The sequence below is a fragment of the Eulemur rufifrons genome, chromosome 26, assembly GCF_041146395.1.
Source record: "Eulemur rufifrons isolate Redbay chromosome 26, OSU_ERuf_1, whole genome shotgun sequence".
NCBI lineage: Eukaryota > Metazoa > Chordata > Mammalia > Primates > Lemuridae > Eulemur > Eulemur rufifrons.
In genome coordinates this window covers 196358-209158 of record NC_091008.1, presented here as the reverse complement: position 1 = coordinate 209158, position 12801 = coordinate 196358, and the positions used below count along the sequence as shown (strand labels likewise).

The 12801-nt window shown below is 44.9% G+C and overlaps 1 protein-coding gene across 1 annotated transcript; it reads right to left on the bottom strand.

Moving 5' to 3' along the window:
* Positions 1 to 884: 884 nt before the first annotated feature.
* QRFPR (pyroglutamylated RFamide peptide receptor) lies at positions 885 to 11951 on the bottom strand. The gene is given in 8 exon segments (XM_069459196.1): positions 885 to 961; positions 964 to 1101; positions 1104 to 1286; positions 2084 to 2181; positions 3626 to 3861; positions 7724 to 7785; positions 9727 to 9885; positions 11612 to 11951. Coding segments are annotated over 8 exon segments (1293 nt in total).
* Between the last annotated feature and the right edge of the window lie 850 nt (positions 11952 to 12801).

Here is a 12801-nt window from a genome sequence, read left to right as displayed (position 1 = left end):
ACAGGCATGAGCCACTGGCCCATGGGAGTTTTTAATAAGAGAAAACGTAAGTAAATTTTTCGACAACCATACAAATTCTAGCTCTATTTAAATAATCATTTAATAATTATTTTATTGAAATGTATGATATTCATTAATATTAGCTTATATTTTAAGGCTCATTATTTTGCATATTTAGAAGAAAACTAACATTTATAACAGATAGCATAACTTAACATTTATGAAAATAATTTTAATGTTTTTACTTTTGACACTGTAATTTATACTTGTATAAGAATCTATTGAAATATCTGCACACTCTGAAAACATGGGGGCTTAGCGAGGTTCAGTGACAGGCCAGTCCTCACGGCAAGCCGGCGAGGTGCCGGGAGGGCCTCCAGCCTCGACGAAGGCCACTGCCTCTCAGTCCACGCGCCTGTCACCCAGCTGCTTCTCTGTCTTCGTTGCCTGAAAGATGAGGGCACAGACCTCATCTGCGAGAGGCGGTACCTCCTAATTTCAACAGTGCACTAGAAATGACATCACGGTGTTCAACTACCAACTTAATATTCAGGAAAGATGATAACATTTTAAAGTTATTTCTTCATCCAATTTAGCAATACATTGAAAGTCACATTATACTGACTGCATGGGAGGAAAAGTGCTGGCAAAGAATATTAATTTCTCTACAAGACTTTTAAAAATTCACATCAATAATCTCCAAGTATATGTTACTCATTTTTCACAATTTTGTTCTCATGTGTCTTCATGGCATTTTTTTCATGGAAAAATGATGTGTTTTCTTCCTGTCACCATTTTTAGAATTAAAAAAAGTCTTTGACCTTTGCTCAAAATAATTTTCTCTTCAGATTACGATGGATATTAATTGTAAGACATCATTGCAATTAATGCCCACTGCCTGAAGCAGAATTCTCAGAGAGTTCAGAACTAAAGAGTGCAAGATGTCCTTTCAGCTTTTTTTCTCCTCTGGCTGTTCACACAATTTGTCTTCAATGTTGCCATCACTGAATGCTTCTCCTTTGGTCTCCTCTACTGAGTTCTCTCTCCCAGCAAAGTCTGCCTTCTTCTGCATCATTGTAATTCCTGAATTTCCATGCCTTCCGCCAGAGAGAAGTTTTTTTTTACTCTGCAATAGCAAACTGCAGACAAAACATTTTTTTTTTTGAAGTTTTCGTTCATAAATGCATAGACAATGGGATTACAGATGGAGTTGGAAAATCCAATGATTTGCACTATAGCAAAAATCATCTTGATTGTGACATCATCATATTTCTTTTCAAAATTACCTGAAATAAAGTAATACTTTAGAATGCATATTTATTTTTATAAGCATACAATTTCTGTTTGTCCTCTGTTTTTATCAAAGACTTCATCAAACAAGTCGTCAAAGTTGTGAAAAGTTCCCAAAACCACTTTGGGAGAAACGTCTGATGTCTCTCATCACAAAATAAGCTTTGTGATGAGTCTCCGTTGTAAAGGAATCTAGGCTTACAAACACGGCCTAGGGCCCAGCACATATCAGGGAGCTCATAGCGTTTAAACTTGAGGACTCCAAGCTTCATGGAAACTGGAAGCAACAGTTACCCTTCAAATGTCCACTTGCAACAGTTACCCTTCAAATGTCCACTTGCAACAGTTACCCTTCAAATGTTCACTTGTGTTACAGAAACCAAATCATACTGAGAACTACGTTAAGTCCTGGGTTTTCAGAGAGAATATACTGAAAATCCGACTGAAACCCTAGGTATTATTAAATTCATACCACACAAGTCAGGATTTTAAATAGGGAACACTCATAGGATGTCACCCTGTCCCAGCGTTCAAATGGTTTAGAACAGAGGAATAACATGGGAGAAGAATCTTCACACCTCTCCTTCCGCTTCGTAATTATTAAAGATTTGGTCATCGTCATACATAATTACCTACCACATAATGGCCTGGTGATCTTGAAAACAGGAAATAAAGATACGGAATGTTTGATATCTGATGACCCAAGTGTATAGCAAAAATGTCAAAGATTCATGGTCTATTCCAGCAGGAAATCAACCAGAATGTCTATCAGATGAGAACGACAAGCACTCACCGTACTCGCTCATCATGTGAACGACGTGGAAAGGCGCCCAGCACACAGCAAAGAGAGCCACCACCATCACCATCATCACGACAGCTCGCTTCTTCTTCCTAAACCCACCAAGAAACACTGTATCGGTTAACTTCTCCTTGGCAAATGTGTCAGATTGATGGCAAAGCTACTAAATAAAGCTGGGGCCTTGTCCACTCAACCAAAATTTTTCAAGTGAGTTCCCTAAAGGTTACTGTGGGCTGATTATCATCTTTTTGCATCGACATTTTTTTTTTTTTTTTTTGAGACAGAGTCTCACTCTGTTGCCCGGGCTAGAGTGAGTGCCGTGGCGTTAGCCTAGCTCACAGCAACCTCAAACTCCTGAGCTCAAGCGATCCTCCTGTCTCAGCCTCCCGAGTAGCTGGGACTACAGGCATGCGCCACCATGCCCGGCTAATTTTTTCTATATATATTTTTAGCTGTCCATATAATTTCTTTCTATTTTTAGTAGAGGTGGGGTCTCGCTCTTGCTCAGGCTGGTCTCGAACTCCTGAGCTCAAACGATCCGCCCACCTCGGCCTCCCAGAGTGCTAGGATTACAGGCATGAGCCACCGCGCCCGGCCTGCATCGACATTATCATCATCTGTGAATTTCTCACATCACCACATCCTTGTGGTGCCCGGCACTTACAGACGGTTGGCACAGATCATGTAATTAATCTTCCCACTGAGCCATTTGACAGTTACAGAAACTGAACCACAAAAAAGGTTAAAAAGTTACTTGCAGATGGCTCGTAAAAGATGTATTTTGGATGGGAATTTAGGCAGTCTAACTTTAGTGACTAAGCTCTTATTCACTTTATATTAAAAAGCCTCATGCCTGTGGCAATAAAATATCAATATTTATGGAATATGGGAAGCTGTAAGGATAGAATTAAAATTCAACACTTTCTTATATATCTAAATAATCTGATTAAGCCAGAGATTCAGACTAAGTTTCTCCATTACTCCTGTAAAGGAGATTTACACCTACTAGCGATCAACACATTTGCATGGTGCTTTAAGTTTAGAAAGACCCATACTCGGGTGGGCGCGGTGGCTCACGCCTGCAATCCTAGCACTCTGGGAGGCCGAGGCAGGAGGCTCCCTTGAGGTCAAGAGTTCGAGACCAGCCTGAGCAAGAGCGAGACCCCGTCTCTACTAAAAATAGAAAGAAATTAGCTGGACAACTAAAAATATATATAGAAAAAATTAGCCGGGCCTGGTGGCACATGCCTGTAGTCCCAGCTACTCGGGAGGCTGAGGCAGGAGGATCGCTTGAGCCCAGGAGTCTGAGGTTGCTGTGAGCTAGGCTGATGCCACGGCACTCTAGCCCGGGCAACATGGTGAGACTCTGTCAAAAAAAAAAAAAAAAAAAAACACCTCCAGAGAGCCAGTGCCCTAAACGTGAATTCCAGTGACGCTCTGGCGAAATTACCTAGGGGTCCTTAGGTCCCCGGCAGCTGTCCCTTCTAGCACAACTACTTAAAAATATTTTAGAGGTGAATATTTCAGGAAACAGACCTGACTATTTTGGACATTTCTCTTCCATGAATAGTTTGAACCACGGAACCATCCCCCACTCTTTTCTTTATCCAAAGTTCGTAACCGATCTTGCTGTACAGGACAAGCATCACCATAAGCGGCAGGAGGAAGAGGATGACAAGGATGAAGGTGGTGTAGACCTTCTGGTGCATGGGGCTGGTCCACTCTTCCAAGCAGCAGATGTGCTCTTTTTCATACAGGAAATCATACTTAACCTTTACAATAAGAATAATTCAGTTAAAATAACCAGTAGTCAGCATCGAAAGAACAGAAAGCAGCCAAGTATTCCTGTTACGCAACATTAAACTCTTTCTAATTTGCCACTGGTACCTATTTGAAATGAGATACAATTTTAATTGTTCTCTTGTTGTGAAATGTGGTTTTTCTATGAATACTTAGATGCGGAAGGTCTTAAGACTTGTAAACCATCTTTCCCATTTTAAATGGAATTGAGCTTCATTTTTTTGTCTTTCTCAACTTTTATTTTCACTAGTCACAAGTTTTCAATTGGCTGAAAAAGCATTACACTTACCCAAATATATATTGAAAAATGTTTTGCACATCATGTCAGCTAGTTTAATGTTAAATTATTTTGCTTCTTCAGTTGTTGAAGAGAGAGATTAGACAAGGCTTCAGACTTCTTCTAGTTGGAAAGGACTAAAAGCCATTTCTTGTTACTGCAATTTCGTATTACAATGATCAGACTGCTTGGAAAGATATTTAAAAGTCAACCGGTCGCTTTTAACTTCTGAGATGAATGAAAAATTGGGATTCAAACTATTGCTCATCTACAAATATTCAGATTGTATTTGTTTGCCGATTTCTTCATACCATATCCAATAATAATAATAGAAACTGCTAAAAACGGATCATTTCAAGGACCATCTAAACCTTAAAGCATATTCAAAATTCACTTCTCTGGGTAACAGGAGTAAAAAGGAATTTATCAAAACAACTGTCATTTTAGTCACTCTGGAGCTTTCTAGATGAATACTTAGATTTTAAGACATATTTCTGCCTACATTCCCAGCAAATTTTATCAGCAATGTTCAATGTCAGTTGAATGGGGGAAAAGAAGCTTTTTGGTGACTCATCAAAGGTAAGAAAAAAGCATATACTTCTGTAAAATTCTCCTAATGCAGCACCTGAGGCTGGGGTGTCATGCTGGGCCCACATTCCCATTTCCTCTTTCATAATCAGCCTTCTCCCAGCTTATACAAGTTACATGGCTCACCCAATCCAACTCTTACCATGGGGCGCCAAAAAAAAAAAAAAAAAAAAAGAGATAATTCAGATTACTGATGTCAATGAAGCCACCTTGATCAAGGCGTCATAAACCCATAGTAGGGCTCTGTGCTTTTGCCAGTCTCAAATATGATACATTTCTTTTCAAAGTAAAGCCTGGCGTATAGGAAAAAAGGTATTTGGACAGGGACATTGTGAATCCACATTTTTCATACAGTGAGGCGGCAGAAGTGATGGCGGTTTTAATTTCACCACCTCCTTGCTTCCCTCACTTGAAATTTGCTAAATACATCATGGCTCTTGAGAGAAACAGCCGCGGGTGAGAAATGCAGATGGACGGATGAGGTGCTTTGCAGCAGCCAGGTGAGAAATGCAGGCTCTCTGCAAGCTCAACCGCCCGCTAGCAAAGAATTCAGGCATGAGAGGGTGGCCGTGGGACTGCCTATGTACACTTTTATGTGACCTGAAAAATGAAATCAGACTTTTTCCTGACAGGAAGTAAATCTGATTTAGCTCATCCGTTTAACAGTGAGGACTGGCTTTTGACCGTTGGATTATATGCACTTTCTACAAACAGAATGAGTTATAGATTTAAAATATATTTAGAGTATATAATAAAACAATTTTATTTTTTCAAAATTGATAAGTCTGTTTTCTATGTGCCAGAAATGGACCCCACAATTGGGAACTCGACTGAGTCGCTTATAAAAGGGCTCCGGCCCCGTGGGCTTCCCGCTGCCCGGCAGCAAGGCTGCAAGTGCGGGAGCTCAGAGGTCATCCTGAGCTGCCGGCCCGAGGGCACGGCGGGGTCGGAAGCCTCGGTGATGTTATCCGTGAGAAATTCATGAGGTCAAGAATCAATGCTGAGCAACAGCCATGCCCAGAGGGCACCGAGCCTGGTGACGTCCACCCTTCCTGTCCCCATCCTGCTGCTCGGCTTCTGCAGAGAGAGAGGCCGCTGAACGGGGGAGGCAGGAGGGACCCAAGCAAAGGGAAAAGCCAAAATCTATTGAAGCCCAGGACAAGACAGAAGTATTAAATCGATGAAGAATATGATTTATGTGACTGTAGTGCTGGACTGGACATTTTAATAACATAACTAACACTCTCCTTGTAACTGAAAGTGACAGAAGAAATGTTGATCTCTGCCACTCCAGGTTCCGTCCACGGTGTCTCACCAGGAAGACGGAGAAGTCCTCAGATGGCATTTTTATAGGGAGCAAGGGAGAAATAAAGCTGTTTTTTGCACTCACCTGTGGAGTCCAGTTCACTCAATAAACCAGTTACATTTAAAAAATCAGGTGACTTTGTAAATGTACTCTTACCTCAGGGCTAACTATCTTTGCCGATGGACATGGCATGCCCAGTAAAATTCAGTTGCCTATCTCTGCTTAAAAAGGTACAAAGGAATACATTATTTCACAAATTATCTTAGGGGGTGTGTGAGCAACCCCTCGTGTCTTTGAAGTCTACTGTCCATGTGAGGCTACCGTGCCTTCCAGGACGCCCAAGGGACAGGCGTGGGCTGCTCAACACCAGCATAGTGTCCCCTTTGCCATGACTCCCTGCGCACAGCTGGGCCATCTGACAAAGGTGTTGGCAAAGGAGAGAGGTTGGATAAGATGATCCCCAACATGTTTCCAACTAGAATTTCAATTTGTTAATGAATAGGAGGCAGATAAGAAAAGACTTATGGCCGGGCGCAGTGGCTCACGCCTGTAATCCTAGCACTCTGGGAGGCCGAGGTGGGCGGATCGTTTGAGCTCAGGAGTTCGAGACCAGCCTGAGCAAGAGCGAGACCCCACCTCTACTAAAAATAGAAAGAAATTATATGGACAGCTAAAAATATATATAGAAAAAATTAGCCGGGCATGGTGGTGCATGCCTGTAGTCCCAGCTACTCGGGAGGCTAAGGCAGGAGGATCGCTTGAGCTCAGGAGTTTGAGGTTGCTGTGAGCTAGGCTGACGCCATGGCACTCACTCTAGCCTGGGCAACAGAGTGAGACTCTGTCTCAAAAAGAAAAAAAAAAAAGAAAAGACTTATGAAGAGGAATCCACTAATAAGTAGACAATCTATTACAATTTTTTTACATGACTTGAAAATAAAAGAAAAACCTAGAGCAATCACTGAACTCTTAAAATGTAACAACGCATTTGAGAGCACTAGGAAAAGCATGCTCAGCTTGCAGGAAAATGTAGAAAGTGACCTTGGTACTTGTTTTAAATTTCATTTTAAGCATTAAAGTGTTAACATAGTATCAAGGAGAACTAAATAAAACAGAGAAAAAAAATCTCAAAACAAATTATTTTCTGGCTGGGCTCGGTGGCTCATGCCTGTAATCCCAGCACTCTGGGAGGCCGAGGCGGGAGGATTGCTCGAGGTCAAGAGTTCGAGACCAGCCTGAGCAAGAGCGAGACCCCATCTCTACTAAAAATAGAAAGAAATTATATGGACAGCTAAAAAAAATATATAGAGAGAAAAAAATTAGCCGGGCATGGTGGCGCATGCCTATAGTCCAGCTACTCGGGAGGCTGAGGCAGGAGGATCGCTTGAGCCCGGGAGTCTGAGGTTGCTGTGAGCGAGGCTGACGCCACGGCACTCTAGCCAGGGGGACAGAGTGAGACTCTTTCTCCACAAAAAAAAAAAAAACAAACAAACACACAAAAAAAACCAAATTATTTTCTTCCACATGAAAAACCTTCTGTGAAATAAATGAGGTCACACAAATTTTCTGTAACACTCTTGCAGGAAGGAAAATGATTATTGTTACGAGGGGCGAGAAAATAGTTGAACAATAAGATTATCAATCCCAGTCTCGAGTCTACCTCTACCTCAAGTTGTTGCACGTGCCACATGGGTGATCCCACGATGACTGCCACCAACCAGACCACACCTGCAAAAATGTTAAAATCATCAGAATAGGCCTCAGGTGAGCAAAATATATCCATGTATAATTCTCTAACCATCAAGACCCCCTATTCTCAGGGCAGCCAGTCACTGCCCCGGAGCAGTGCAATGGTCTCCTCCAAGGTTGTCGCTTCTGCTCTTTCACTGCTCTGGAATAGTCTTCCCAGGACAGGATTTAAAGGTTTAAAACTCTCTAACGGTGTTCTGTTGCCTGTAAGATGAACCCGCTGAGGTGCTCTGTGATCTCACTTGCCTCTCTCCCGCTTCACACCCGTGCAAGGTCTTCACACCCGTGCAGGGTCTTCACACCTGTGCAAGGTCTTCACACCCGTGCAGGGTCTTCACACCTGTGCAAGGTCTTCACACCCGAGGCCTGTTCTGAGGGAGCTGGTTTCAGTTCCTGTGCCCCAGAATGCACGGTGCTTTGCACGCTTCGTGCCTTTACCCTGGATGGGCCACCCTATCCCCACTGCCTGTGTGTGGACTCATTTTCCAGGATTTCACTCAAAAGCCGCTTTCTCTAGGGAGGCTTCGAAGGCCACCAACATTTCCTAATAAACTGACCCTAATTCCTTGCTATCCCTAGTGCAGGGCCTGTGTTGTCCTCACCTCTTCTCAACTTCCTCTGAACTCCTGGAGGGCAAGGACAATGCCATTTTTATTGTTTTGTTTCCTCAAATAAGATTCCAGGGAAAAGTCCTGGCTGTCATAGGGGCAGATCCATGTTTGCTGAATGGACGGATAACTATAAACAGGTCAGATACCGCCCTCTATCATTCCTTCTTAAAATCCAAAGTACATTTATCGTAAGCACAATAGCACAGGCATTATTTTCTTATTTAGAAAACAAACACCTATAACTTCAAAAATCAGGGTGCTCGTGGCAGTAAAAAAGAAAAACTAAACAAAACAAAAAAACCCAGGGTGCTCCTTCCAAATTCCTTGTCCCCCACGAGTCTGTCGAGAGGAATTGCTTGGATGATATGCCCTTAGCAAAGGAAAAAACAGATTAACCACAGAGGAGCATTTCAACCTACAGATCTTAGCAGACTAGAAAGAGGACAGAACCAAGAGCGTCAGCTTTGACTTTGGGGGAAATTCCCCAGCTTAAATTCTGCTTGATCTTTCCATATTGGGTGGAATCATTGAGAATATTGGGTATTGTTTGGGTTTCCAGGAGCTGAGACTCACTTAATCCATAAGTTCTGTTTATGGTAAAGAAGGTTTTAAATGCCACAATTGTAATTATTGAATAGAGAAATTGTCCCGTTTTACAGGTACTAGGTTATAGGACACTGCTTCGAATTTACCATTTGCCGTGAGGTATGTGTGCATCCCGATGTGCTCAGCCAGGTACAGTCACAGAAACTGAGACCAGGTGCGTAAAGCAAACCCATGGAGTGGGTGGCATCTGTCTGGGTCCGGCATCTCCAGGGCTCAGTACCCATCGTTTTCACACACGCTGTGACCTCCTACCATTGTGTGCTCACCACCGGGGCCACCTCTGAGCAGGGCCCCGGTTTCCCACTTTTCTAAAAACACATTTTCTGCCCCCTGCCAAAATCTACCCGCCTGTTATCTCAGCCTAAAGCCTTCCTCACTCAGGATGGCAGCTTACCAGTCTAACGAACGTGGACGTGGATGCCACTAACAGGCTATTCTAGACCAGCTGACAGCAGTGCTGAAAAGTTTAAGGCTTAAACTGAAGAAGTACATGCAAAGTGATAAATTTTTCGGTGTGGAGTGGGCCTGGAGGAGACACAGGGGAGAGGGAGAGGCAAACAGGGAGAGGACTGGAACACTCAAATCACACCCCAGTGGCCTCTAAGTCACAGGAGAAGCTACTCTGCTAGTTTGTAAATATGGTCTCTTTGTTCTGCAATGAAGAACGGCATCAGCACTGCCAGGGCGCACCCGGCGGCCTCACCCAGCATCCTGAAGGCCCTTCGGCGGGTGCACTGCCGCTTCACCTTAAAAGGATGCACGAGGCCCTGGTGCCTTTCCGCGGCAATGCAGGTCATGGTGAGAGTTTCTGCCACGACAGCCGTAGCCTGGACGAATGGCACCATCTTGCAAAGGAAGGCACCTGCAGCCAGGAAACAGGAAAAGCTGTACATCAAAAAGAATGCAAGTTTTATCTGTCTCTTCGTAAGTATCACAGTTAATTCTGAGCCTCCATGCAAAACTTTCATGATGGTAATTACATTATAGACACGAAATAATTGAAAAAGATTGTATTGGGTTATGTTTTCTTTCTCTAACTGGATTCTAAGTTTCCAAATGCTATGGAATTGCATGTGATAAGACAATGAGAGGAGAAATCAGTATCTAGCCATTGATAACATGTAGGAAAAAATCCATGTGACCTTTACTTGGGGAAGAGCAAAGTCAGGGTGAACTTGTCTCCCAGGCTCTGCACCGAAGAGTAATCTTTGATTCTTTCTTCCCTTTTGGTTCCTCGTCAAGTCGTAACAAAGAGATAATTCTTATCAAAGGCTCCCAGATTTCTTCCTTTATCTTTTGTTCTCCTCTGACTCCCTGCCCAAGACTTTGTATAAGGACGATTAACTGAGTTTACTTTCTCCAATACCCTGGTCTCGAATTGGTGCCCACTGGGCAATATTTGTCCTGCAAACATGCTTCATTCGATTTACATAATATTTTAAAAATATGTTAATACATTGCCAATCTTTTAAAATGTTTATACTGTCTGGCCCCTTCGCCAACGAGCACGCAAGCCTTAGTGGCAAGAATGCAATGCACCTCTGCTTGTGGAATCCCAACAGGACTCTCTCCATGTGTGTCTCTTTGGGAGGACTGATCCTTAGGGAAATGTGGGATCTACTTTTTTTCCCAACCTCCTCATACTGCTCCTAACTCAGTGGCTCCAAATGGCTCCTCTGTAATGTCTGCTCCCTTCTAAGGATGGAGAACTTCACCTCTCCTTTATCAACCAAGAGGGCACATGTTTTCTGTGTTCCTTCTTCCTGAATGACTTTGTTAATACAACGTTTAAAAAGAACTAGTCCAATTTTCTAGTGCTATACAAAATCTATTTCTAAATTATAACATATGCTCTTTAAACATTAATTCTCTTAAACTTTGCATGTAAAATGGAAATTTCTATGTATGATTTTGTTACGTAGTGACAGAAAAATAGAAAATTTTTCTTGTCTAATTGGATACTGTTATTTTCTTAGGAATATAAATGACCATATAATTATATTATTTCATTTCTTATAAAGTAAGATTTACTATTTTAATAAATGTTCACAAGATTAGGGGGGGAAAAAAAAAAGAACTACTCCAAGATGTTTTCTTCTTCGGAAAATGCATCACATTTGTTTCAGAAAGTTTTCAAGCCTATATGTGAATAGATGCGCGTAGGTACAAGAACCTGCCTGGAAGCCACGTGAGTAACAGGAAAGTGACCTGGAGGTTGGGGAAATGAAGGGATGAGATTTTTAACTTTATTTTTCTTATTGGAAATATTTTAGTCTTACTTTTATTAAGAAAGATAGGGGAATAAGTAGAGAGGGGTACGACTTCCCACCGCGCCGCCCCGGGCGTTTGCAATCAAGGTCTCTAAAGGACACGGAGGAAACACCTGCAGGAGCGGCCGGCGGGGGAGAGGTGGGGACCCCCCCCCCCGAGGGGAGACGTGGGGAAGGAGCGGGCGGCGGTGGGGACCCCGGGAAGGGAGAGGTGGGGAAGGGGGGCGCGGCGGGGACCCCCGGAAAGGAGAGGCGGGGACCCCCGAGGGGAAAGGTGGGGAAGGGAGAGGCGGGGAAGGGGGCCGCGGCCTCGCTTACCCCCCGGCCAGTCCTCGGAGAGGTTCTGCAGCGCCGTGGCGGGGACGCAGAAGAAGGTGATGAACAGGTCGCTGAGCGCCAAGGAGCAGATGAAGACGTCGGTGCCGGTGCGCGTGGCCTGGCCGCGGGCCGCCCCGCCGACCACCAGCGCGTTCCCGCAGAGCGCCAGGGCGAAGACGAGCGCGCTGCCCAGCCCGAGGGCCAGGCTGGCGCGCGCGGGCAGCGCCGGGGCGGACACGAGCGGCCGCAGCCCGTAGCGCGCGATGAACTGCTCCCGCGTCACGTTGTGGGCGCGCAGCAGCCGGGACAGCCGCTCCGCGGTGGCGTTGGGCGCCTGCATGCGGCGCGGGCTGCGGGACCGGCCGCCGCTCCCCGCCTCTGGCCCTCCGGAGCGCGGCGTCCACCGAGGCAGGGGAGACCCGGCCTTGCCGCCCCCGGTGCTCGCGGGCAGGGGACGTTCCCCGAGCGCTTCTCTCGGGCGGGGCGCGCCGCCGGCCCAGTCCCCGAGGGCCCGCCAGGCCCCCCAGCCTCCTCCCCGGGCTCCACCGCCCCGCGCGCCCCCGGCACCGCCCCGCGCCCCGGCCCGGCCCCGCCTCGCCGCCGTCGCGGGCGCCTTTCGTGCGCACCGGTCAGTTTGGGTATTGGGGTTTCCATAGTTTCAGGGTTTCGCCTCTTGGGAAATAACGTGGGCCGCAGCTACCACGGCAAACAGGATTGATTTTAAATTATTTTCTGTATTAAAAACTAATTATAGGCCGGGCGCGAGGCAGATGGATCCTTTGAGCTCAGGAGTTCGAGACTAGCCGGGGCAGTATAGCAAGGACCCATCTGTGCACACACATAAAAAATTATTTGGCAGTGGTGGCCTGTAGTCCCAGCTACTTGGGAGGCTGAGGATCGCTCCAGCGTGGAAGTTCAAGGTGGCAGTGATCTGTGTTCGTGCCACTGCACTCCCGCCTGGGTCACAGAGACCCTGTCCAAAACAATAACGACAAGAAAAAGAGCTATATCTTGGGGTGACATATTCTAGTCTTCTACGCTGTCTTCCAAAGTGACTGTGTACCATTATGCATTCTACCTGCAATGAATGAGAATTCCTGCCTTTCCTCCAGCAGTGGTTTGTTCTTTTTTTGTTTTTTTTTGTTTGTTTGTTTTTTTTTTTTTTTAAGAGTTTACTCATTCTAGCAGGT